General features: G+C 34.9%; 6 protein-coding genes across 10 annotated transcripts in view; 4 read left to right on the top strand and 2 right to left on the bottom strand.

Moving 5' to 3' along the window:
- The first annotated feature begins 1,750 nt into the window (after positions 1 to 1,750).
- On the top strand, positions 1,751 to 4,392 carry LOC122396453 (methylglutaconyl-CoA hydratase, mitochondrial). The gene is made up of 3 exons (XM_043394869.1): positions 1,751 to 1,913; positions 2,234 to 3,021; positions 3,631 to 4,392. The coding sequence occupies exons 2-3, from the start codon at positions 2,273 to 2,275 to the stop codon at positions 3,788 to 3,790; spliced, it is 909 nt and encodes a 302-aa protein (XP_043250804.1). The 5' UTR covers positions 1,751 to 1,913; positions 2,234 to 2,272; the 3' UTR covers positions 3,791 to 4,392.
- A 134-nt stretch (positions 4,393 to 4,526) lies between these two features.
- LOC122396454 (phosphomannomutase) lies at positions 4,527 to 6,722 on the bottom strand. Of its 3 annotated transcripts, none has more exons than XM_043394870.1 (5): positions 6,669 to 6,722; positions 5,918 to 6,002; positions 5,598 to 5,792; positions 5,240 to 5,507; positions 4,527 to 5,123 (listed from the first exon to the last, which is right to left on the bottom strand). In XM_043394870.1, exons 2-5 carry the CDS (start codon positions 5,975 to 5,977, stop codon positions 4,858 to 4,860), a joined length of 789 nt encoding a protein of 262 aa, XP_043250805.1. In that variant the 5' UTR covers positions 5,978 to 6,002; positions 6,669 to 6,722; the 3' UTR covers positions 4,527 to 4,857. The 3 variants fall into 3 exon arrangements, with proteins under 3 accessions (XP_043250805.1, XP_043250807.1, XP_043250806.1); XM_043394872.1 differs by lacking the exon at positions 6,669 to 6,722 and adding an exon at positions 6,420 to 6,466; XM_043394871.1 differs by lacking the exon at positions 6,669 to 6,722 and adding an exon at positions 6,114 to 6,238.
- Positions 6,303 to 9,414, top strand: LOC122396452 (N-sulphoglucosamine sulphohydrolase). 2 transcript variants are annotated; one of them, XM_043394867.1, is made up of 10 exons: positions 6,303 to 6,633; positions 7,198 to 7,327; positions 7,407 to 7,543; positions 7,604 to 7,754; positions 7,872 to 8,110; positions 8,233 to 8,352; positions 8,430 to 8,636; positions 8,712 to 8,881; positions 8,976 to 9,122; positions 9,188 to 9,414. In XM_043394867.1, exons 2-10 carry the CDS (start codon positions 7,218 to 7,220, stop codon positions 9,326 to 9,328), a joined length of 1,422 nt encoding a protein of 473 aa, XP_043250802.1. In that variant the 5' UTR covers positions 6,303 to 6,633; positions 7,198 to 7,217; the 3' UTR covers positions 9,329 to 9,414. The 2 variants fall into 2 exon arrangements, with proteins under 2 accessions (XP_043250802.1, XP_043250801.1); XM_043394866.1 differs by lacking the exon at positions 6,303 to 6,633 and adding an exon at positions 6,678 to 6,849.
- Positions 9,415 to 11,715: 2,301 nt separating this feature from the next.
- Positions 11,716 to 13,420, top strand: LOC122396338 (corrinoid adenosyltransferase-like). Of its 2 annotated transcripts, XM_043394639.1 has the most exons (4): positions 11,716 to 11,842; positions 11,909 to 12,116; positions 12,633 to 12,993; positions 13,063 to 13,420. In XM_043394639.1, the coding sequence occupies exons 2-4, from the start codon at positions 12,040 to 12,042 to the stop codon at positions 13,288 to 13,290; spliced, it is 666 nt and encodes a 221-aa protein (XP_043250574.1). In that variant the 5' UTR covers positions 11,716 to 11,842; positions 11,909 to 12,039; the 3' UTR covers positions 13,291 to 13,420. The 2 variants fall into 2 exon arrangements, with proteins under 2 accessions (XP_043250574.1, XP_043250575.1); XM_043394640.1 differs by lacking the exon at positions 11,716 to 11,842 and having other exon boundaries at positions 11,843 to 12,116.
- Positions 13,421 to 13,796: 376 nt separating this feature from the next.
- On the bottom strand, positions 13,797 to 15,141 carry LOC122396507 (ribosome maturation protein SBDS). Its single transcript, XM_043394994.1, has 2 exons — positions 14,740 to 15,141; positions 13,797 to 14,593 (listed from the first exon to the last, which is right to left on the bottom strand). The coding sequence occupies exons 1-2, from the start codon at positions 14,868 to 14,870 to the stop codon at positions 13,966 to 13,968; spliced, it is 759 nt and encodes a 252-aa protein (XP_043250929.1). The 5' UTR covers positions 14,871 to 15,141; the 3' UTR covers positions 13,797 to 13,965.
- Positions 15,142 to 15,795: 654 nt separating this feature from the next.
- Positions 15,796 to 25,194, top strand: part of LOC122396505 (protein phosphatase Slingshot) — a 63,881-nt gene continuing 54,482 nt past the window's right edge. The window contains exons 1-2 of the mRNA XM_043394990.1: positions 15,796 to 15,993; positions 19,398 to 19,453. Coding sequence (XP_043250925.1) covers positions 15,937 to 15,993; positions 19,398 to 19,453 — 113 coding nt within the window. The 5' untranslated portion in view covers positions 15,796 to 15,936. The remainder of the gene's footprint in view (positions 15,994 to 19,397; positions 19,454 to 25,194) is intronic.

Below are 25,194 nucleotides of genomic sequence, written 5' to 3'. Positions count from 1 at the left end.
CGACGAGAACGAAGAGAAAAAGGAACGCGATACGAGCGTAACGGAGAAGCTAAAAGGAGAAAGAATTTTACTAGAAGACGACAAGGAGATGAAAAATTGAAAGAGAAAGTAAAAACGAGAAACAGAGACGAGGGAAGAAAATTACTAGGTGAAATACGACGGGGAAAAAGGAACGACGGAGGGAACTCGAGGAAGCGTAAATCAGGATCGAGATTAATGGAGATTAGGGAACGAAATGAAGTATAAAAATCGCTTCTAGAATTTATTCGCCGTAGAAATTGCAGAAAAGATGAAATAAGATGGAAATCAAGGATACTAATTTGTTGATTGAGTTCATTAAAAGGATAGAATTCTTGCTTTGACGTATGATTTATTCAGACGATCGCCATTACTACCAAGCATATTCTAAATTGTTTCTTTCATTTGGAATAATTTTTTAAATATTTTCACAAATATTATTCAATGGTATTGAAGAATATATCGAAAACTATTATTCCATTGAAAAAGAGCATTACAATTTCTATTCGGACATACCGTCGAATTTATTTTACCGTCAACTTTTCCTCCTAGAATGTTTGTCTATTTTCAACGAACCAGGAGGTATTTACGATTCGTCCCAATTGCATGACGTCGTACCCTGGATACCAATCCTACTTTGGGACTTTTACTTGCCCGACTATCGATGCCTCGAAGAATTCCTAATTTATCAACCATCAGAGCATTCGAAACCTGTAAACGGATCTCGAAGATATTTGAACCGATTTAAATCATTAATCGCGTAAACTGATTCGATATAACTCGACCAACATCACTGCGGGTGTTTATGCCAATAAAATGTGTCTAAATATGTAAGAAACATGTGTCAAATATGTATCAACAATATGCAAGAGTATACAGGAATATGAAAAATATGTTTAACATAATAATGATCAATTGTAATTTGAATTACAATATGTTGTACCACATATTGCCACAAGGTGGCTATGCATTAGGGAGGGTAAGTGGAGGGGCAGTTTCCTTCCAACTCACATGTATTTACGCACACACTACAGCTGTTTGCCCATCCACACTAATCCAATGAGAATAGTTTCTCAACTGACCGCCATTCATGAGAGGAGGGCGCTAAAATCACCTCCGAATTTTCCAGTCGGTATGGCAGTCAGATTGGGCCACGAGAGCCCACAGGGTGAAAAGGTCTGCTCGTACACCTCGTCTGATAGTCTGTGGTTTAAAGAACGGTGATTTCGGGAACTATATGAAACACTGAAATCGGTCAAGTAACTTGACCAAAGTTCGCAAACGCAGAAAATCTCTTACAACACGTACAGGGTTGTAATTTCTCGCAAACGTAACGTTTATTGTAGCTGAAGAACATTTTTGTTTTTAGCTGGACAGTTATTATACTCTGCCTTCCAATGTAAATGAGAATTTGATAGTTTACGTCATAGAAAATTGCTAAATGGCACGACAATGTATCACAATAATACCACCATGCTATAAATATTCCATATATCATGAGTTACCAGACCACCATGCTTTTTTCTTGGACCTCGCGATAAGGAGGTGTTATCTTCAACAAATTAATTGATCTCGTTTAGACGTATATGGAAAAGTACCCATATATGCTCGACTTTCATGAAGAAGTTACTATGCATCAAGTTTTGCTGTCCGACCACAGTATACATATCTGCATAACATTGCAGCAGAATATAGTAGGCCTTTCGATTTCTGAAACAACCAGTTGCGTCCGCGACGTCGCCGCGGCGGTATTGAGTGGGGTGGAGGTTACGTTGTAATATTTATACTTTCCTTGATTCTCCCTTCCACAAATGTTGTTATTGGCGAAACAAGGCAGTGCATAAAGTCCAAGGAAACAACCACGACATTCTTGCATAGTTTAGAAAAAAAATACGGTATGATTACTGTTCAGTATACATATTTTTGTTTGTAATCATTCAATAACACCGCAATTGGATTTGTTGTTCGTTGCTCGGCGATTTGTAATTTTTATTTGTACTCGCTGCTCGATAATGTATTTAAAATAGAAACGCAAGTCATACGCATAAATAATAAACTCGTAAACTCGTAAATTATACATGTCAATACTGTTATTAATATTTAATATCGTGTTTACTACAAAAGGCGCTTGAATTAAAAAAAAAGATTGTATTTGTTATACGTAAATTCAACCAAACATTTTATTATTGTTAAGAATGAAAAGATTAATTTTTAGGTTGCATTTCGACAAGGTTTAGTACACCGACTTTACAAAATGGGCCCTTTAATAATGAGCGTCAGAGTCTGCTCTACCTTTCGTTCAATTTGCACTACTGCGGCTAGACCAATTTCTGCCAATGTAATGCTAAATCCTAAAGACGATGCGAAGGAAGTCGTGTTAAAATATTTGGATGGGAAAGATAACGGTATCGTGGTAGTAGGACTGAACCGACCCTCTGCTCGCAATGCGCTTGGAAAAACTTTAGTCGGTCAGCTAAGCGATGCGATTTCTTGTATCAAAGAGGATACAAAACTGAGAGTGATAATCATCCGCAGCTTAATCCCAAAAATATTTTGTGCCGGCGCAGATTTGCGAGAAAAATTAAAGATGGATAATTCGGAAGTTCCAAAGTTCGTTTGCTCGCTAAGAAATATTATGACCAACATAGAATCATTGCCGACTCCCGTGATATCAGCTATAGACGGCGTAGCTGTAGGTGGAGGATTAGAATTGGCATTAGCCACGGATATAAGGGTAGCGGCCTCCGAAGCTAAAATGGGACTCGTAGAAACAAAATTGGCTATTATACCAGGGGCAGGTGGTACCCAACGGCTTCCAAGAATAGTTGGAGCTGCTAAAGCGAAAGAGCTCATCTACACATCGCGTATACTCGATGGTGAAAACGCCATGAAGATTGGTCTTATAAATGAAGTTGTTCCGCAAAATAAAGATGGTGACGCTGCTTACCAGACTGCTCTCTCCATTGCGAGAGAAATATTACCTAATGGACCGATCGGTGTCAAGTATATATCAAATATACATTATGCTGAATATGAAAATTAGTTATTAAATATTAATATTTTCCAAATTAGCATAACAGATATATAATTTACATACGATTATTAAGTTTCACAGTTTATATTTATAAAGAAGGAATACACAAAGCGTTCGTTAGATAATTTTCGGTCGAAATAATTCGAAAATAATACATTCTCGAGACAAGTGTTTAATAGAAAAGTTTCTCGGTTTCAAGACCGGAAATAGAACTATTTTATTTTACTTTTTATTTGTTAAATGTTTCTCAAGGTTGTTTAAAGGTCAATTTGGTCTTTTCAAATAGGAACACTTACACGAAAAAGGGAAAATTTCTTATCAGACTTAATCTTAAAAGATAAAACGTATTATCTAATCATTGGAAAATCCGCGAACAAAAATACGTTTTCTATCTAAAAAGATCAAATTGACCAAATAACCGTGAAAACACTGAACGAATAAGAAATAAAATCCAATCTTTTCGAACTATTTCGACCGTAACTTTGAAACAAACGCTTTGAGTAACAATTCTCACGCTTCTCGTATCGATTTGTTCTTCAACAAATGATATTAACACTTTTTTTTTCTCTGCGCCTTAGAGTGGCAAAAGTAGCAATATCAAAAGGCCTTGACGTGCCAATCGTGGATGGACTTGAAATCGAAAGACAATGTTATAACAAAATCGTGGACACAAAAGACAGAATCGAAGGACTTGCGGCATTTGCAGCGAAACGAATACCTGTTTATCAGGGCATGTAAATCTACAAAATGAAGGTGCAATATATTTTACAATTTCGTTACGCTTAATATATCAGAGAAATGTATTTCTATACTAGCATCGAACACGGAAACCGAACACGCTACTCTTTTATTACGGTCTTGCAACGCAACGAATTTTTACATAAATGTGTTCAAGAAATATTTGCATTTATAACAGAACATTTGGGCTTTACACTCCAGGATTGTTTCCTTCAACGTGATCATCTAGAATATTTCCGTTTTGTTTTTGTTTTTAAGATACGAAAACGTATCGAAAGAAAAGACCGTTCACTTCGAAATATTGTAATAAACGAATATTTCTTTTCAGTACAAAGTGAACAATATTTTGCTACTTTTTATATCTTCAAACTAAACGGAGATATTTTAAACGCTTGTGTCGAAGGAAATAACCTGCGTAATAATAATTTCATGCCATAGATTATATCTTTAAATATTTTATAATTTACTCTTGTTTAAAGAGGAAGATTTATTATATTTCAGATTTGTTATATTAATATTGTTGTTAAGATAGGCAGATATTATTGTTGTTGAGGTGAGCATGTGTTTATGAATGGGGGAAAGGGGGAATGTACACATATTTTTTGAAAATAATATTACTACGTTTATAATACTGATTTTTATTTCACCATTTGTCCCTGTATATCTAGTTTATAATAAAATAATTGTAAATAAATTTATATTTTCATTCTATAATCTTTCATGTAACATCAATAAAGCATCATTTCTTAAATATTATTTCGTCAAGATTAAAGTAAAACTTTGTCGATTTGATATTTTCTTCTCCGAGAAAGAAAACCATTTTCTTTTTTTTTTTTTTATTGAATTGTTTTGGTAATACGAGACGCATGATTTGCTCTATAATAAAAAATTTAATTCGCTGAACTGTTATTTAATCTTATATTGGAAATTTACAATCATTTACAGAGTCAAAGTGTCATTACTTTTAACAAAAAAAATGGAATGCTCGACAAAACTGACTGATATACCACATAAAAGTATCATGTGTTTCTTAAATAAAATACTTTGTCCGTTTATAATCGAAAACATTAAACACATTGCATCGGAACAGTAAATTGTTCTTTCTCTTTGTTTTCTTTAACAACTGCCATAAGAACGACCAGCTGATTGATTGTATCGTCTGGACTAGTCACACGATGACCGACTGTTAAATCACTTTCATATATTTCAAAATCATTTTCACCCTCCAGCGTCTTATCGCCAAAGAAATGTATTTCGTCGTATCCTTGGATATGTCTGAGACAGTACGTTTTATCCCAGCCAACGGGAAATATGTCAAAAGATATTTGACCTCCTGTAAATAAACAATTACAACTTAACTCGACCAATAATATTTGTTTCATCGTTCCGGACATATAACGAAATAAATAAGAATAAATACATTTTATCGTAAATAAAAGATTTACTTACCAATACTGTACGTTAAAGCAAGATCCGGGAATTGTTTCTTAAGGGTGTGAATAAACTTCTTACGAATTTGATTCTCAATATCGTATTCGTAAAACTGAATACGTTCTTGCTTGGTGCAATTACGACCGACCGGTGATACATTGATCATGCCTGTTCTGAATTCTATAAAGGTTCCACGTTTGAAGGGCAAATGCAATTCGGATATGTATTTCAAACAAAAATTTATCAAATCCTGCAGTGCTTCTTCGCCGATATTACCTTGAATAGTCTAAAATAAGAAATTAATATTAAAATACATCGTGTAGAATTTAAAAACTATCGTACACTTTTAATAGTAATTCCTGGCTGTATTGCTTACTTCGGTAGGTAATTTTTTACCATCCAAAAAACCGACGAGTCCATTTTCAGCAAAAACGTATTTATATTTTTCAAATAAATTTCCACCGCCCAACTGCTCCTTAATCTTCTTTAAATCCGACCCTCCGACCACAGCTATGTCAAAGTTCTTTTTAACAGTCTCCAATAAAAACTTTTCTACGTTTGGCTTAATCGGCTAACAAAGATTCAAGAAATGTTCGCACAATTATAGAAAGTTAAAGTTTGCTTCTGCTGCCCTTACACAAGTATATTTAGGATCTATTTTTAATTAATAGTAGAATAATCGGTAGATAAATATACCTGTCTAGGATCGGTTAACGTGCCATCAACATCGAATAAACATATTATCTTCTTAGACATAGTAAAATAGTTTTATTCGTTTAATCTGAAACATAAATTCTTATATTAAACTTTTGCTGAAAAAAAAACTGCACGGATTAATTAAAGATACAAATATAATCAGAGGCATTTAAAAATAAATAATCAACATTAATACCAATGAATCTTTACTATATTATTTTTACTGTCTGAAAAAAAAACGGTGATACTAAGCGACCGAGTAATATATTTCTAAATCACGTGCAAGGCATTCCCATCATTATATATTAACAACTTGCTCCCCCCCCCCTCCCCTTTCGTCCTGCTTCAGCTGTAACATCATAATTCTTCCTGGCAAATTTTTAACACATTTAAAAATCTCTTTTCGTGAATGAAGCAAACATTTCTACTTAGACGAATAAAAAGGGGAAAAGACATTTCGCTAAAATCCATGTTTGTAAAATTTATAGAAATTGTAAAATACACGTTAAAGTCACGAGTCCGACAAAATTTCACCACTCGTCATTCGTGTCATCTAATATAACCTATATATGTATACGTGTATATACATACAACCGATGCTACGTATCGTATACACGAGAGAAAAAAAAGAGAAAGTTCACGTTCGATATTTGATTTCAATTCTGTTTCAACTGTAGCTTCGTCGGTCTCGAAATAAATCGAATATAGCGCCTAAAGTAAATAAAAAAAAAAAAAATAGTATAAACGGTACTTCGATTGAGACGTGGCCAGTTTGACGCGCTCTTTGCGGATTCCGTTACTATCTGTTAGGATTACGATGTTAAAAAATATTTGGCCGAATAAATTATACTGCTTTATCTGTTTTATCTTGCTAGAGTTGTGTAATCTAAATGCAAACAATGTGGCGCGTAAAAATGTAGTCTTACTTTTGGGTAAAAATTAGTTTTTTTTTCTTTTACATAAAATATAAAAATAAGACCAATTTATATTTAACACGTCTGCTGTCATGCGTCACGCATTATGACGCTAATTCGCCTATAATGATTTTCTATGATTTTGTACATCTGTGCAAATTATGGATCAATGTTAAGTTACAATATTGAGTGGATCTATTCAATACTGTTTGTTCATGATTAGAAGTATTAAATTACATAGAATTTACTATAATGTAATGGGCAGTTCCTCGATCAAATAGCGATGACGAATCCGTCAAATATTTAAATAAAAAAAAAAAATAATTTGTATTTACTCATCAACACGATAATTTGATTTTTATACAGCCGACGATGGAGGATTCGAAATGCGATCCTATTTGAATAAAATTTGCCAAACGCCAAATTTAGATAGTCTGGCAAAAGAAAGCTTGTTATTTAATAATGCATATACTTCGGTTAGCAGCTGTTCACCTAGGTACAATTTTTGCTCGAAGATAAGGGTTTCCGATATTTGAAAAATATATAAGCTTATATGAACCTTCCTAAAATTGTAGTCGTTCCTCTTTACTGACTGGTTTACCCTGTCATCAAAATGGAATGTACGGTCTTCACCATGGAATTCATCACTTTAATTCGTTCGAGGATGTTCAAAGTTTGCCAAAAATATTGAAGAGAAATAATATACGTACAGGTATATTTAAACTAAACAGCAGTAGCAAAGATTAGCTCACTGGAACGATAAATTTTTCAGGTATCATTGGTAAAAAGCACGTAGGACCAGAGAGCGTATACCCGTTTGACTTTTCCCAAACGGAGGAAAATAATTCTATACTTCAAGTTGGTCGCAACATCACTAAAATCAAACTTTTAGTCAGAGAATTCCTCTCCCATAATAGAACACAGTATGAAATTGTTACGTATTAAATTAATTGTCTCTTATCGATATAGAAATTTGGTATTGTAAGTAATGGTAAAAAGAAAAAGAAGAAACAGATAAACATTAGTTTGAAACATTTTAGGCCCTTCTTTTTGTATATTGCATTTCACGATCCCCATCGATGCGGTCACACCCACCCAGAATATGGAAAGTTTTGTGAAAAATTTGGTAATGGCGATATCGGTATGGGTAGTATCCCTGACTGGCATCCGATATATTATCAGTGGGATCAAGTGAAGCTCCCTTATTTTGTTCAAAATACAGAAGCTGCTAGGCGAGATATTGCTGCTCAATATACAACTATTTCTCGTTTAGACCAAGGTATTCTCACATATTAACGCTTCGCTTCTATTTTACTATACGAAACACTGAAACATAACAACTTAGAATTTGTCATTTAAGAATATTTCAAGAACTAATGACGAAATATTAAAATTTCAAAGGTGTAGGTTTAGTTTTAAAAGAGTTGGAAAATGCTGGTTTTAAAGATAACACGTTGGTGATCTATACATCCGATAACGGTATACCATTTCCAAATGGTCGAACGAATTTATACGAACCAGGTACTAATAAAAAAAATGTATCAAAAGAATTGTATATGCTTGTTACATAAGAGTAATTAACTCTTCGATGATGTTAGGTTTAGCAGAACCTATGATGATCAGATCGCCAATTCGCGGTCATAGAAAAAATAGCGTGACGTACAGCTTAACATCTTTATTGGACATTGTACCAACATTATTAGACTGGTTTAACATATCCTATAAGGATCAATTTTCACTCGATACGAACGAAGTTTCTTTCCCGCATTTAACGGGAAAATCGCTTCTTCCACTTCTTGACGAAGGTAAACCCAGCAAGCAATTAATTCTCGTCGTTTAAACAATCCCTAATATCGTTTTATTTTGCATCCGTAATGCAGAGCCCGTAGAAAACAATACAGCTGTTTTTGCCAGCCAGGCACACCATGAAATCACCATGTATTATCCTATGCGTGCTATTAGAACTAAACGTTATAAGCTTATACATAATATTAATTACAAAATGCCATTTCCCATCGATCAAGATTTATACGTGTCCCCGACATTTCAGGTAATCTGCAAAATAGTAAAAGTACCGTCGTTAAAAAGATACTGTATTTACTTGTTATTCACATTTACAAAGCAACATTTATGTTTTCTTTTAGGATCTCTTAAATAGAACTAAAAACAATCAACCGTTGAAGTGGTACAAAACGTTAAAAAGTTATTACGAGAGATCAGAGTGGGAATTGTACGATCTAAAGTACGATCCAGAAGAAAGGGATAACATCGCTACAAAGTCATCCGCACAGGTAGCTTCGTGTTTTTAATTAAAATAAATTCCAAAGCAGAGAATTATACTTGAACTCTTCTTTAGGAAATATTTACCGACTTACAAAAACGATTATTCGAGTGGCAAGAGGTAACAAACGATCCTTGGCTTTGCGCGCCGAGAGGAATTCTCAGCAATATTAAAACCAAAAGCCCTCGATGCATGCCACTTGAAAATCTTATTTAAGAGTGATTTACTTGATTAAATGGTGCTAAAATACTCAGAGATATTTGTACTCGTTAATGTTTATATATATAATTCTTAAATCGTAAAGGGAAAGTGCACATTAAAGGCATATAAAATATACATTTTACCCTATGAATTTTTAACTATTTTAATGTTTTAAAAAATATTTCAGGGCTAAATAATTCCTCTTCCATTTTCCCCTTTATTAAATATGAACAAAGCATTGGCTAGTTATAGAGTGAACAATTCGTATATTATAAAGTCTTTGTGTACTTTATACAGACGTCGACGATAAATTAGTTTAATGGTTTCTTTTAAATATACTTGCCGCTGAAGTTTATAACGGAAGAACGACGCGTGGCATAGAAATATTTTTCATATCCCTTTCCCGGTGTTTCGAAAGAATCTCATTTAATTGGTGAACATAGGACGACGACTTGTTCGCCGATTTCTCTACCGCTTTTAATTCCGTCGAGATTTCATTCATCTAACGTACAAGCGAATCGATTAGAACAAATGAGTAAGCATTGATAGGAATATTTGTGTCGTTTTTACAGTAAAATCTTACGTATTCTTTGTATCCCAAATATCTGTTGTATTTTTGATTGTTATTATAGATCTGTTTAACTTGTATTATAAAAACAACACACAGAAAAAGACCGCCGACCAATACGAATAAATTTGTATTTTGAAAACCACGTAAAACGAGCATTACTCGTACAGGTTATGTTTGCTGTTAAAAACTTCGATTAACCGTAAAAATGTATTTAAAAAATAATGTTTCGTTTAATGTTTTAAACGGCAAACAATGCGTATTTTGGTGTAGAATGTGTAAAAATTCTAACGATATTGAAAAAGTTCGACAGTGAAAACCCTCTAAAACTGGTCCAATTTTCAAACGGCCATAACTCTTACAATAGTAAAGTTATCTCATAGAAATTTTTTTCCGAAGCAGAGCCCGAGTATTAGATAATTTTTCTGTAGAACGTCGAACAAATTTATTATAAATGAAAAACGAATTTTTAAGAAAAATCGACAGGTGGTTTTTCGGCGAAAAAAAAGAATTTCAAATCGTTCTGATAAAATTATCTTCGGTTGCAGGGGTCAATTGCAATCATTTTTGGTCATTAGGCATATACTCGAAATCCTACCCACTTTCGAGAAAAAAATTGTGTTCTCTGAAACAAAATGTCAGTACTTTTACAAGAGAGATGCAAAATCAAAGTTGAGACTGTTGGTCTACGAAGGGACTAAAAATAAACATTCTTCGTTATAAAATTAAGGAATTATTATTTAAAGTAGAACAATACTTTGGAAATAAATCGTTTGAATACAGTTTATCAAGTAAGACTTTAGAGATTTATTTGCTAAGTATTCCATTATTTCAAATAGTAATTTTTTAATTTTATTTTGAATCATTTATCATGTCTATCAACTAGCGACCCCCTCGGCCAATCAGCAGCCAGGTAGGCTCCAAGAAGTTGCATAAAAATCCGCGCCCCCTAGCGCGCCCGCGGCAGACATCCCTCAACCACCGAGCAAGACGGAGCGAGAGTTTTTGGGACAACTCTGATAATGAGACTGAACATCTCCGATACGGAATAACTCCGTAATAAAACTGAACATGATATATTTGCCTATACAGGCAAAAAATATACAAATAGAAATTGAATTAAATATTAAATAAACATTGTCGTTACTAACGTCAACGTCGATGCAACTGTTTCTCGCTACTCTGATAGACGCTAAGGAACTTTCTCGTTACTAGTGTCGCCGTCGATGCACTCAACTTATGCCAAATCCGACCACACTGAGAGAACTATACTATGCACTTGTTGATGGGGACGGCGAAACGCGTTTTAATCGTTTAATAATTTTGCTCGAAGAGTTCGTATGATTCGACGTTCGTATTGCAACTCCGTAATAAAAAACAAATTATAAAAACTTACAGTAATTGTATTTAAGATACGTCGCTGTTATTTGGTCATTCGTGCTTTAAAATAAACTGCGATTAGTTTATCAGAAATAAAAAATCAAACGCGAAATTTTTACACGTTAAATGAAAAACAATTTTACCCATGTTTCCGATAAATTTATCTTTCGTGTCTGTTAACATATTAATTGTTAAATAATATTCTGCCATTTGTTTATGTACATCTTGAACGTAAATCTTCAAACATATTTCAGTTATATATAGCGTTGTTGATAATATTTTATTCGAAATATTTAATCTGTTAAAATTATTTATTTATTTATTTATGAAATGTGTAATAAGCTATTATTATACATAAGTCGTATACAGTCTATAGAAATAATTCAAATATTTTGCATACATATTATGCGTAAATAAACGTGAATTATATGCACAAGAAAAATACAGAAATATAAACACGATGCCCAAGACCCCTTGCATGTTAATATTTATTTTTGGTTTAATTGTTGTATACGAATTTGTTATCCCCTCGAAATAAAAAGTATGTCTGAAATCGAATTTGTCTGCGTTCGGTTGTAAATGTATGATCAATATTTATATCATTTTTCGGTCGAAATTTTTAATATAAATGAAATTGTACGTGACAGTGCGCAGGTTTTGAGTAGCAGTGTGATCCAGAAGTAAATTACTGATTATAAATCCAAACGTTTTCTGCAACTAAAATTATACACATAAAATCGTACAAAGGCATTTGTATTGAAATTTGTTTGTCACTGACATGGAAGTAGTTAGAAGTGTATGGAAAAAGCCTTTTTTGGTATATAAGGTTGGAGTACAAGCGTCTTTACGAAATAGGTACATGGTGAGATTGATATAACCTAAATTTTATTTTATACTTTTTGGCAAGGCTAGCAGAAGAACGGATAATTTCGATGCCGCAGAAATATTTTTAGACTATAACTCTAACCGGAATGTAAATATACAGACGTTGACACGATAATCATTTATCGTACCGATTTATTGTTAACAATTTACCGGTATTTTATCGTCTCTTTTTCTCTATAATTTATATACAATAGAGTCTTCTTAGAGAAAAACATTTCCAATTTATGTGTCCCCCGTATAAAACTGTACACTTTTTTATTATGTATTTTTGCTTTGTAATTTACACGTATAAAGTTGTAATATAATTTGAAGAGAGTGATATCGTTCTACGTTCTGTATCGTACGAATATGTTTAATGTTTTTATGTTTTATATATAACGTGTTCAATAATAGAACTGAAAAATATTTTTATCATCTATATCGTTGATGGAAGGCATAGAAGGCGAAACAACTTTGGGATAAAGTTACTTTTTAATAACATTGCAGTAGCAGTTCTACGTCGAAAGTAACAAAGCAAAAGGCCACTTCTATCGGAGAAGAGGATTCTCAAATCACAAGCACAAACGTGTTGCAAGATGACATGACCTTTAACGCTCTTGTCTCTACCGAAGAACTGCTCGCGCAAATAGGATTGGCAAGAGAGTTTGCTAGCGATAGTAAAGTTGATCATCCTTATATCGATAAATTAAAGAGAGTACAAATGATTCTGTTCGATTTAAGTCACGCTATATCGAAAACAATGCCCGGAGAAAGTAAGTCGTTCGAGAGGAAACATATTAGCGATTTGGAAGAATGGATATCGGAGTACACCAGTCAGCTGCCACCTCAGGAAACATATATTATGCCGGTAATAACGAGACTCGTCTTTTTTTTTTTTATTTCACCTAATTTATTTTGTTTCATGTATTTGTAATAGGGGGGTGGTAAAGCGTGTTCGACCCTGCATTCGGCGAAAGCGATATGCAAGCGAGTAGAACGAAACGTTGCATCGTTGGTTCAGGATGGTTTATTAAACAAAGAAGCACAAATATATTTAAACAAATTACAGAACTTCCTATTGACAACGTCACGTATCGCAGCCAAGTGTGACCAACGAACAGAGAATATATATATTCCTAGAGCAGAAGTTAACAAAAACAAGTAATTTCAATGTTCTTGAAAGAAATTCGTACAGTAATATTTTCTAATCATTTCCGTTCATTGATAATAACGCGAACGGCAAATGTACGCTGCAATTTGGTAATAATGTTGTTCCCATATAAATTTCAAAGCATCGGTAGGTTGTAAATATTTTTCATTCGAGTTACAAAATGACAGTTATCGATTATATTGTTGTATTGTTATATAAAACATGTACATAGTAATTATGAAATGTATCAAGTAGTTGATATTTAAACATTTTTAATAAATTTTAATAATAAGGTACAGTCGTTGATCATGATATAAATATTTTATTTCCTTATATATATAAATATATATATACATACATTTATTTAAAGAGTTCAGAATTACCAAAATTAATTTCATTAAATATTCGGATATAATTTGATCAAAATAATGGTGGTTATTTATTTAAATAATTTACTCGAAATAAGCTTCATAAATATTTAATTACACTATTTTTGTACACAATAAACCTTGGTTAAATAAAAAGTTAATATTTTATACCGAATTTAGATGTAATTATACATACAGAAAGAAATAGAAAAAAAGGTATTGTAAATGAATGTACATTCGAATAAAATATAAAAGTTATGACATTTAACTGTATTACGATTTGTAAGATTATAACTAACAACGATTAATTAAATCTACGATTTTATTCCAGAATTTCGTCCCCTTCGACAATTTCCTTCAAATTGAGCACTTCTAATAATCCAGAGGCTTGCGTTTCGGTCGTTACCATTTCATTTATATCTCTGTAACGGCCAGGATCGATCAAACAAACTAGATTCAACGTGCCGTTATCCCATTCTTCCGTTTCTAACTTTGCTACCAATTTAACTATTTTGTCTCTCAACTTTTTTGCATTTTTACCCCAAATTGTGACTCTGAGTCTCGTTTGAGCACGTTCCAACGGCATTACAGCTTTTAATTGCTGAATAACGTCTAAAGCTTGCTGTTTAGCATTTCGGTTCGGTTTTACAGAGTAATGTACATCTTTCATAGCTTTCTCTATCATCGTTACAGTGTACGGACGTTTAGTTTCTGGATTTATGCATTTGTCGGCAACTGTCGTCGCAATGTCTTTGAGCATAGAATCTAGAGCAGAATGTCTCTCTTTGTCTGAAACTTGAAGCTCCCCTTTCGTAAGGATTTCTTTACATATTTCTGTCTGGTCGTCCGTACCAAATGCTTTTAGGAGATCTTCCTTTTTTGCTACCTGACCTTTCGAAACATTTATAAATACTGTGTGTGTTTGTAGAACCTCGTCGAGATCTTTCTCCCTGAAATGTAACGTCGTTGTTATCGTTATGAGTGAAATTTAAATGTGCAATGCATAAAAAAAGGTATGAAACAAGTTACAAAGACATGAAATGTACAGGTTAGGTGTAAAGTACGTCTTCTTTTCGATCAACTGTCACAGACTTACAATTTATTTCTCCATGAGACAACTTTGTTTCTGTAACAAGCGATTTCAAATCGTTTGCCTAATTTTTTCATGCGAACCACGGCAACATTGGTTAATCTTATTTGATTCGTTGGTGTGAAAATTTTCGACATTTTCGATATTGCAGCTATTACACACTACGTGTTTTACAGAACGATATATGTGCAAGTAGGAAAATTATAATTCGCGCAATTTGATCGTAGACTCGTCCACGATACTTTGTGCACAGTTTCTATTTTTCCTAAAAGTTATTAATGTTTCTGTTGCGATTTTTGAACACTCGATTCATTATCGAATTATCGATACGTCTATTTTTCTTCGTGTTATCGAAAGGGTTGAAATATTTTATACGATGCGTGCCTGAGTTCGCCTTTACAACGGTTACTTTACATTTCACGTAGAATCACTTTTTACAGTTGGTACGTACATATTAATATTATTTTCGTTCATAATAATTAACTTTTATTCATCCAGAAAGTTGCTAAACAAACGATGTAACCATTTTCTCTGGAATACATTGAAATTCGATTTGAAAAGTGGGAAAAGTCTAAGTACAATAGCATATGTTTCTTATAGCTCTAATTACAAATAAATAGAAAAATATTATCAGATATATTTATTGCGTATGATTTCCTATTCGATAAAAGTTTACGTGTTGTTATAGAAAAGGTGAAAATAAAATCTGTTACTCCGAAATGATGTAATTTAATGGTCATAAAATTGAAAGAAATTTGAAAGAAAATGATGGAAATATTTGATCTTTCACAGTAATAAAATTTACGTTCGATGCACAAAAAATTGTAGGAAATTACATTGCTTTTTCTCTAATAATTCCAACGTGTATCGATTAGAAATTAAATGATTATTTTTATTTGAGACATTTATCATGATGTTTACGTTTATTTTAATTAGGTAGAAGAAGAAAAGAAAAATGGTAGAAATGACGTCATCGTACGATAAGCGGAATCGCGGGGTTGCGCATGCTATGGACGCGCGCATGCGCAGACCGCACGCTACATTAGACTGTATCGAACATGGCCGCCGCGAGCGTGATGCCATTGGAAGTGCGTGAAAAATGATCGTTTTTTCGTGGTTCGAACGACACGGTCGTTTGTACGTCTATGCATAGTGGCAGTGAGTGTTGTCTCCAGCATTTCGACGACGTGGGAGGCCATTATCATGGCGTTGGTCACCGTGCAACGATCTCCTAGTGTATCCAATTCCCCGCAGAGTTCGGTGAGTTTCCTCGCTTTGTACGTCTTTGTTGATACGTGCTGTCAATTCCTATCAAGAACGCGTCGTTTGAAAATTCACTCCCGTCGTCGTACGAAATACCGTGGCCGGAACACGTTGCTGGACCCTCGGGGGCCTCGTTCGAGCAGCTTTTTCCCTTATTTGGCGGTGTATTGACAGTCGAGCGAGGAAGGGAACCGAGAAAATTCAAAGTTCGCTGTCCTGTGTTTCGCGGTGACAGCGGAGTCGTGGAAAAATCAGGGTCATGATAAACAAAGGCTTGTTTTGATGTTTCCTACGATCGGCGGTCACGATTCGAAACAAAGCTGCACGAGAGTTCGCGGTTAATCATAGTTTCGCATATCTAATCCGTTCAGAAGCAATCCTTTTATCCCAGGTATCGTTCGAACGAACCTCGTGCAGTTTATCGCACTAGATGACTTGTTCTTTGCAACCGTATCTGGGGTATCGTCGTACCTTTTGTTGCTCGATTCGTCGGGAAATATTGTTGGTTAATTTTCGTATATTGGTAGTTTGTTTTAAAAAGAAGTCGAGTGTAATGCTTTCTTGGATTCCTGGTGACGAAGGAAGCAACACGATGTTGTTGGCGAAACGATTTGTTACAAAACTGGTTGATAGCGAAAATAACCTGCGAGTGTTGCGAAAAAAAGCGAGGTTCGTGGAGAAACGGGGAACGCGAGCTCCCGCGTTTTTCTTTTTTTCCAGTTTTCGTCGCGAGGAATTGTTCACACACGTGTGCATCGGACGTAATAATCTACGGCGTCGCGACGCCGACAGCCCCCCAGTCGGTTTGGCGCTTCTCGTCACCTTGGTTATACGGCGAAAGAGAGTCGAAAAAGAGAGTGAAAGGAACACGTGGATTTTGTTATATGTATCTGCTCTCCGTGAACTAGAGCCGTGACGAGCGCGTTTTCTCCGAGTAAAATGATTCAGCCGAAACAAAATAGTGCTGCTTTCTGCGACCGTAGTGAAATGTCCCCGACGAGCTTGGTTTTTAAACGGTACCGTAAAGACACGATGCGTATTATTTAAACCCGTTATGTTATTAATTTTAATGTTGCGGTAATTAAAGTTTCGGTTGTGTCATATTATCGCTAGGAGTTTAGGGAAAGTGTTAATATCGTAACAACGTGTAAAGTTGCACGTCGTGCTTTAAAATACCATTATTTGATCCAACGTTCGTCACGGTATTTATATTTTGATACCCTCGTCGAAATTCACATTTATTTTTTTTAATATTTCATATTGGAAATTAATATTTGTAGGTCTTTAGAGAATAAGTACACTCGTATGTTTTATTATTTTAAGGTAAGTTAGTTATTAATTATGTTAAGCAAAAATCATGTTATACAGTGTCTCGCAAAGGTTTTCGCAATTTTGTTATTGTGTTGTAGGAGGGTTCTTGCAATTTATGAATCGTGTAATAGCGAAACCGTGTTGTAGGAGGGTTACCTGTATAAGTGACGTATCAGCCAACGTGTTAAAATACCTGATTACGTTTTAACTGTTGCAAATAAAATTTTCTTCGGTTAAAAGTTGGCCAGTAAGTCTGACTATTGATAGTACAATCTACTTCCTCCAGCCTCACCTGGGTTTGTAGGAAGTAGATTATATCGTAACTAGCCAGACCTGCTGGCCAATACATAATCCCCTAGTAGCACAAAAATATTGGATAAATATTTTTCTCAAATATTGGAAAAATATCTTTTAAGCCACATTTATTTTTTCATATGAGAAACAACATTGGATCTGAATATTGTATACATCTACAAAAAATATAAATATTCAGGGGATATAAACTAGATATTTAAAAAATATAAAGTAATGTGAATCCAATATTTGAGAAATATAAATTCAATAATTAAATAACATTTTTGATATAGTCAACCTCGAGTGCTGCACTCCCACGTCAGCGTTTAAACACATGTTTACTGCGAGCGTAATAAAAACGTGAAAAGTCAATAAAAATGATTGAAAAATTTATTCTTTATTCCCCAAAGGACAGTTAAATAAATTATAGCGTTGGATGTGATATTTGGTTTGAAAAAAAAATTAACAAATATGGTTAAATTTTGTCAACGTAAACATGGGACTGCCCCCCTTGATTTAATATAATTCTCTAATTGGTTCCCTGCGGGGCGTACGCGTCGCATTGGAAAACGTTGACCCAATACGTTTGTTACTTTCCATGTGTCCCGCGTCTCCGTTCCGTATCTTCGCCGACATTTCGTACATCGTGTCGCAGCTGTTGAGTTTTAATAAGGAACGCGAAGTATCGCACAACGACCGTGAAAGGCAAGTGGCACTTCAAAGCACAACGCGTAAAATCGTTTAACAAAGGCAGCCTTAACAGGTGCTAGGCTGCCAGTGTTCTGTCTTTTTTTTTTTTTTCTTTTTTTTTTTTTCATTGCGCTCACTCCAGCGTGCATCAGACCCGTGTAAGTGCGCGTGTAGCTTCATTCAACCGCGTCACGCTGCGCTTTGATCATAAAGCGAACATTGTGTTCTAGGAATTTAAACAGTCGGCGGGAAACCGATGCGAGCAGTGTGAATTTCTGCTTCTACGAAGTTGTAACTCGGCAAATCAAAGTTCTCCCATATTTCCTATTGGACTATGATCTTTAAATACTAGAATAATAGAAATTACATTAATTTTGACTTTTATATACAGGGTGTTTGGCCACTCCTGAGAAAATTTTTTTAAACATTTTATAATGATTATAAATTTTTAAAATTACAATAAAATTATTGTGAAATAGTTTTTACGTATAAAAAAAAATTATTTAATAATGAAATCAAAATTTTAACTAGTTTTCAAGTTGGCAATGATGGGAGATTCCAGAGGGCAAAATAAGACCAATTTGTTTATGGAGGCTTCGTTAAAAAGTTATTAACAATTAAACTCGACAATTTTAAATCATTCTGGGAAAAAATTATTTTCGGTTACGGGGGTCGATTACAATTATTTTTGTAATAATAAAAAATTTCTTTTCTGAAAATATAACGTGTGGCCAAAAATGTTGCCCTGAAATTTCACGCGTATGTTTAAAATACAAACAATGGGTATCAATGAAGCTCTTAATATGCCGAGTGAGAACCACTATCGTGCGCGCGCAGCTATTCCCAGATGGGCGCTCTACCGCCGGAACTTTAAACGTTAATAACTTTTTAACGAAGCCTCGATCAACAAATTGCTATTCTTGATTTTCGTCTTATTTTGGCCTATAGAATCTCCTGTTAAAATTTTTTCCAGGGATGTCCAATACACCTTCTATTTTTACACCTTTGGCGAATCCTAAGAAGTTGAATTAATAGTTTTGATAGTTTTTTGAATATATCGTTGAATTTTGTCGTCTTTAATGGCTAACAGTAGTTGTTGGTTTTAGGATTCGGGCGCTGGTGCGCCGGCGGACGACGATGAAGCGGCGAGGAACTGTAAAAGGTAATGTTACGCGCCACTTTTCGATTCCTCGATTATCGCGTGTAGAAAGTAACTCGTAGGAATTATTCTATTACCAAATAGAATATTACGCGAACACAGCGTAATTGGTAACGGTTATATCAACCCCCTGCCTTAGTCTGGCTCGTCGTAAGTTTTTTGTGCCAAGTTTCACAGTAACGAGAGGCCTCACTCGTCATGAAGTCCCATATACAAGGTAGTCTATGCATCTTGTGCACCTCTGTACTTATAAAGTACGCGTTGCTCAACAAAATTTTGTATAAAAAAATTACATGGTTTTAAAGAGTGCACTATATAGTGAATTTGTCTTTTTTTTTATAGGTGAAAGGGTTTTGGATATTTGAAGGTCAACTTTGTCTTCTTTAAACGAAATACTATACCTTTTATACTACTCTGAGTAAAAAAGTGTTGATCTTTTTGTTGACAATTTTCGCTATTCTGAAACACGAAAAGTTCTGGAAGAGAAATATTACTCGTATAAACGTGGTATAAATCACACGTTTAGCTAGCGATTCAACGTGAATATACAAATGTTCTGGCGCGACCAGAAAGTTTAAAAATCGTCAAAAAAATTTGTATGTTCGTAACGTGAAGGGGAAAAAACGAGAAAGAAGTGGAAACGTGTACGGTGACTCGTTGAAACGACAGGGTTAAGAGGTTTATACGAGAACGATGTACATACCTTTTCTTTCGTTTCGATTGATTCGATATGCGAGTAACAATGGTCGCAGGGAATTCCATGCATTCGATTGTTCGTGAAAGTCAGCAAAATGTCCCGCATTCCGCGTAAAGGAATAAAACTTTGCCACGAATCGAGTACAAGGCTCGGTGGATGTCCCGACAACAGGAATTGTAGTTCACTTTCACGTTTCGTACGACCTGCCGTCAATTCAGAACCCGACCGCAAACTTATTAACGTCCGTCACGGGAAACCCGTTGCTCCAAACCGAAACGGAATTGACTTTCTATGCACTTTGTCGTCTATTATCGGTGGCGCAACAGCCTGGTGAAATTCGCGTCGAAAGAAAGAAAAAAAAGAGCAATTTTAAAACACTTTACCGACCTTTAGTTGTCCCTAACTTATCGGCTGAGAATATACAGAATGTTTGGCCAAACCTGGGGGAAATTTTAAGGGATGATTTTAGAAGCCAAAATAAGACGAAAATCAAGAATACCAATTTGTTGATGGAGGCTTTGTTAAAAAGTTATTAATGTTTAAAGTTCCGCCCTTACTCAATTTTTTTTTTAGAAAGTGGGTAAGATTTCGAGGGTATGCTTAATGACCAAAAATTATTGTAATAGACCCCCGCAACGGAAAATAATTTTTCCAAAACGATTTGAAATTTTTTTTTTCGTCGTAAAAATTCACATTTTCTCGAATTTTTTTCTAGAAAGTGGGTAGGACTTCGGGGGTATGCTCAATGACCAAAAATCATTGTAATTAACCCCCGCAACCGAAAATAATTTTTCCAGAACGATTTGAAATTTTTGAATTTATTTGTTAATAACTTTTTAAGGAAGCCTCCATTTGCAAATTGGTATTCTTGATTTTCGTCGTATTTTGGCCTCTAGAATCCCCCATTAAAATTAAAACACCTTGTATAGTCGATTAGTATAATTCTTGGACAATCTATTACGTCCACAAATGAATTGTTTATAACATTTACTCAAATTGAACTTTCTTCCCGCGTTTTTAAAATCATCGTGTAATAGATCGTTGAGTTCGTCGTCGACCTCGCCTACAAAACTATAAAGTTAAAAATACCTAGTTCCTTTTTAAAATATAACAGTGAGCTTAATTTTTTATCAACACTTAGTTTGTTTTTAAATTTAATGAATAGGAAGACTGTGATGCATAAGCATTCGCTTACTTAGTCTGGTCTATAATACAGTAGAGCTTGATTTATACAAATTCAACTGTTCTGAAAATATTGTTTCAGAACAGGGAATTGTTACTTAATGGAAGAGACGAGTTCCTTTCTGTGGAAAGACTCTGATTGTCCAGGCTTCCTCTCTGCGACAATAATTCAATTAAGCCAGCTTCCCGAACCGAAGGAACTCCCGTGCGAATTTCCTCGAGCCTATTGGATGCAAACATTCGCTAATTTGCAGGAAGTCGGAGCGAGCGACTCTTTTCTTGCCTTAATCGTTCGACTTTCTACGCCGGGTGCTTGCGTAATTTGTTAAATCGCGTTGACGTAATCAAACGACCCTCTCTTAGAAACAGGAAGAACACCGGAAATTAATGCTTCTCTCTTCGCGAACAGCGACGCGCTTTCACAGATTCCTTCATCGAAATAGTCTTCTCGCGTCTTTCACCAGATACGAAACCAAAAAATTCAAAATATTCTTACCAGATTTACACTTTCCATCCTTACTGAATTTTTTTTTAGAAAGTGGCTAGGATTTCAGGGGTAGGTCTAATGACCAAAAATGATTGTAATTAACCCCTGTAACTAAATATAATTTTTTTAGAACGATTGGAAAAATTTTTTTTTGGTCAAAAGTTTCTGCAACTACTCGATTATTTTTCTCGAAAGTGGCTAGGATTTCGAGAGTATGTGTAATGACCAAAAATGATTATAATTAACCCCTGTAACTAAATATAATTTTTTTAGAACGATTGGAAAAATTTTTTTTTGGTCAAAAATTTCTGCAACTACTCGATTTTTTTTCTCGAAAGTGGCTAGGATTTCGAGAGTATGTCTAATGACCAAAAATGATTGTAATTAACCCCTCTAAGTAAATATAATTTTTTTAGAACGATTGGAAAAATTTTTTTTTTGGTCAAAAATTTCTGCAACTACTTGATTTTTTTTCTCGAAAGTGGCTAGGATTTCGAGAGTATGTCTAATGACCAAAAATTATTGTAATTGACCCCTGCAACACGGAAATAATTTTTTTAGAACGATTTGAACAATTTTTATTTTAATTGTTAATAACTTTTTAACGAAGCCTCGATCAACAAATTGATATTCTTGATTTTCGTCTGATTTTGGCCCGCAGAATCTTCCATTGAAATTTTGTTCCCAAGTGTGGTCACCCTGTATAAATTTCCCCTGGCAGAAGCGCGAAAGTGCGCAACGACCGAAGAGTGTTACGAATTTCTGCTGTTTGCTCGTGCAAAATAACATTCGTATTATCCGAGCAGTATCGTTAACGAAGGAAAAGACGCGCAACGTCCGGTCATTATTCCCGACGGAGTCGCGGCTCTTTGTTATTGAAATTCACAAACGACCAACGATTCCGTTCAAGGTAGACAACCTTGGGGTCGGCTTCGGTGTCCAGACGGGTCGTCAGATTTCCTCGCAGTCGGTGTTTCTTCGTTTTAACCCGACGTTCGCGGTACGAGCACGGCAAATGTACCAATAACCGACTAGAACGAATAATGTCCCGATCGAGCAAACGAGAATACCGATGCACCGATGCAGAGAGCCACTGAAATTGCATTTAACGAATGAACATTTCAACGGATACACTTGTCCTTCCGTTGAGAACATTTTCTCTTACTCTTTTTATTCCTCTTTCGCGAATACGCGCAAATTTGTTTGATAGAAAATAATAAAAATTTTAAAATCATTTAATAACACATCCAGGCGGGTTGAACAAAAAAAAACTTTGACACGACCGGTTCACCCTGTAAAAATGCGGAACCCCCTGTATACTGATATTGAATTTTGCCTACTTTGGCAAGTAGAATGAATAAGGAGACACACCAACGATTCCCGATCCTCCAAGATTTCTCCCGTAGCATCGGAATTGAAAATTAGTGCTAATGGACGATAATATATCGAACGACCCCCTCGTCCATTTAACTACCACCACAATCAAACACGACGTACGCGTAGATTTGTCTTAATCTGTTTTAATTAACCATACTGCACGCACAACCACCGAAACGGTTACCATTAAGCGGCCCATACACGCTGGATATTATACCAACCGACATGTTTTTTTATCAACTATCTTGTTCGACTATACAGAGTGTGTTGCCCACCCCTGGGAAAAATTTTAATGGGCGATTCTAGATGCCAAAATAATACGAAAATCAAGAATACCAATTTGTAAATGGAGGCTTCCTTAAAAAGTTATTAACAATTAAATTCAAAAATTTCAAATCGTTGTGGAAAAATTATTTTCGGTTCTAAGGGGCAATTACAATCATTTTTGGTCATTAGACATACCCCTGAAATCCTACCCACTTTCTAGAAAAAAATTCGAGAATGTGTGAAATTTTTCGACGGACAAAAAAAGATTTCAAATCGTTCTGGAAAAATTATTTAGGGTTCCGGGTGTTAATCGCCATCATTTTTGGTGAATAGACATACCCCCGAAATCCTACCCATTTTCGAGAAAAAAATTCAATACTGGCTGAACTTGAAACGTTAATAACTTTTTAACAAAGCCTCCATCAACAAATTGGTATTCTTGATTTTCGTCTTGTTTTTGCCTTTGGAATCGCCCGTTAAAATTTTTCCCGAGGTTGGCTGAACACCCTGTGTACCTATTTTTACCGAAGCGGGTAAATTCGAAGAATCTCAGAATTGTTTTCGCGCCATGACGCGTATAAAGATTTCTGTAAAACGGAGGACGCGTTGCGGAGTTTTCAGTTTCACGTAAACTGTTGATAACCACGTTCGCGACTGTGTGTTCATTGATTTTTTAGTTTGTAGCTCTCTTTAGGGGTCATTCACCTTCAACTCGTGTAGCTGCAGCTGCTGCTGAGTCTCCGCTGTACTCTCTGTTTATCGCCCACTTGTCGATGGGCTCGGTAATGAGACGCACAAAACCCTCGCGATTTATGTTTCTATCGTGGATGCGGATTTTTCTCGCCGGCAGGTTCGAAAGGTCGCGCGCGTTTCCTGTCGACGATATGCCAGAGAAATTGTTGATATTTAAACGAACCATCGGGAATGCTATACGGTAATAACGATCACCCACGAAGATAGAAGAATCTTTCGCGGATAAGCGAATCGTTTCCCTCTCGAGTTTTTATTCGCTGGGATTTTCTTACGTCTCCTTTGTTACGTCTAACGAGGAAAGGGCCGGATCTCCGAGTTATAGATTTTTTTTTGTTTTGTTGAAATTTTTTAATTTTTTAACGAAGCCTCGACCAACAAATTGATATTCGATAGGAATAACAGGATTTCGAGGGTATGTCTAATGACCAAAATTGGTTTTAATTGACCCCTGTAACTAAATACAATTTTTTTAGTATGATTCAACATTTTTTAATTTTGTCTAAAAATTTCAGTACCTACTCGAATTTTTTTCTCGAAAATGGATAGGATTTCGAGGGTATGTGTAATAATCAAAAATGATTGTAATTAACCCCTGTATCTAAACATAATTTTTTTAGAACGATTTGAAAAATTTTTTTTTGTCCAAAAATTTCACACCTACTCGATTTTTTTTCTCGAAACTGGGTAGGATTTCGAGAGTATGTGTAATGACCAAAAATGATTGTAATTGACCCCCGCAACGGAAAATAATTTTTCCAAAACGATTTGAAATTTTTTTTTTCGTCGTAAAATTTCACACCTTCTCGAATTTTTTTCTCGAAAATGCCTAAGATTTCGAGGATATGCCTATTCACCAAAAATGATTATAATTGACCCCCGCAATCGAAAATAATTTTTCCAGAACGATTTGAAAGTTTTGAATTTAATTGTTAATAACTTTTTACCGAAGCCTCCATCAACAAATTGATATTCTTGATTTTG

Source organism: Colletes gigas, unplaced genomic scaffold, assembly GCF_013123115.1.
Source record: "Colletes gigas isolate AHSC1104 unplaced genomic scaffold, ASM1312311v1 Colletes_gigas_Sc00007, whole genome shotgun sequence".
NCBI classification, from domain to species: domain Eukaryota; kingdom Metazoa; phylum Arthropoda; class Insecta; order Hymenoptera; family Colletidae; genus Colletes; species Colletes gigas.
This window is presented reverse-complemented; position numbering and strand designations above follow the sequence as displayed.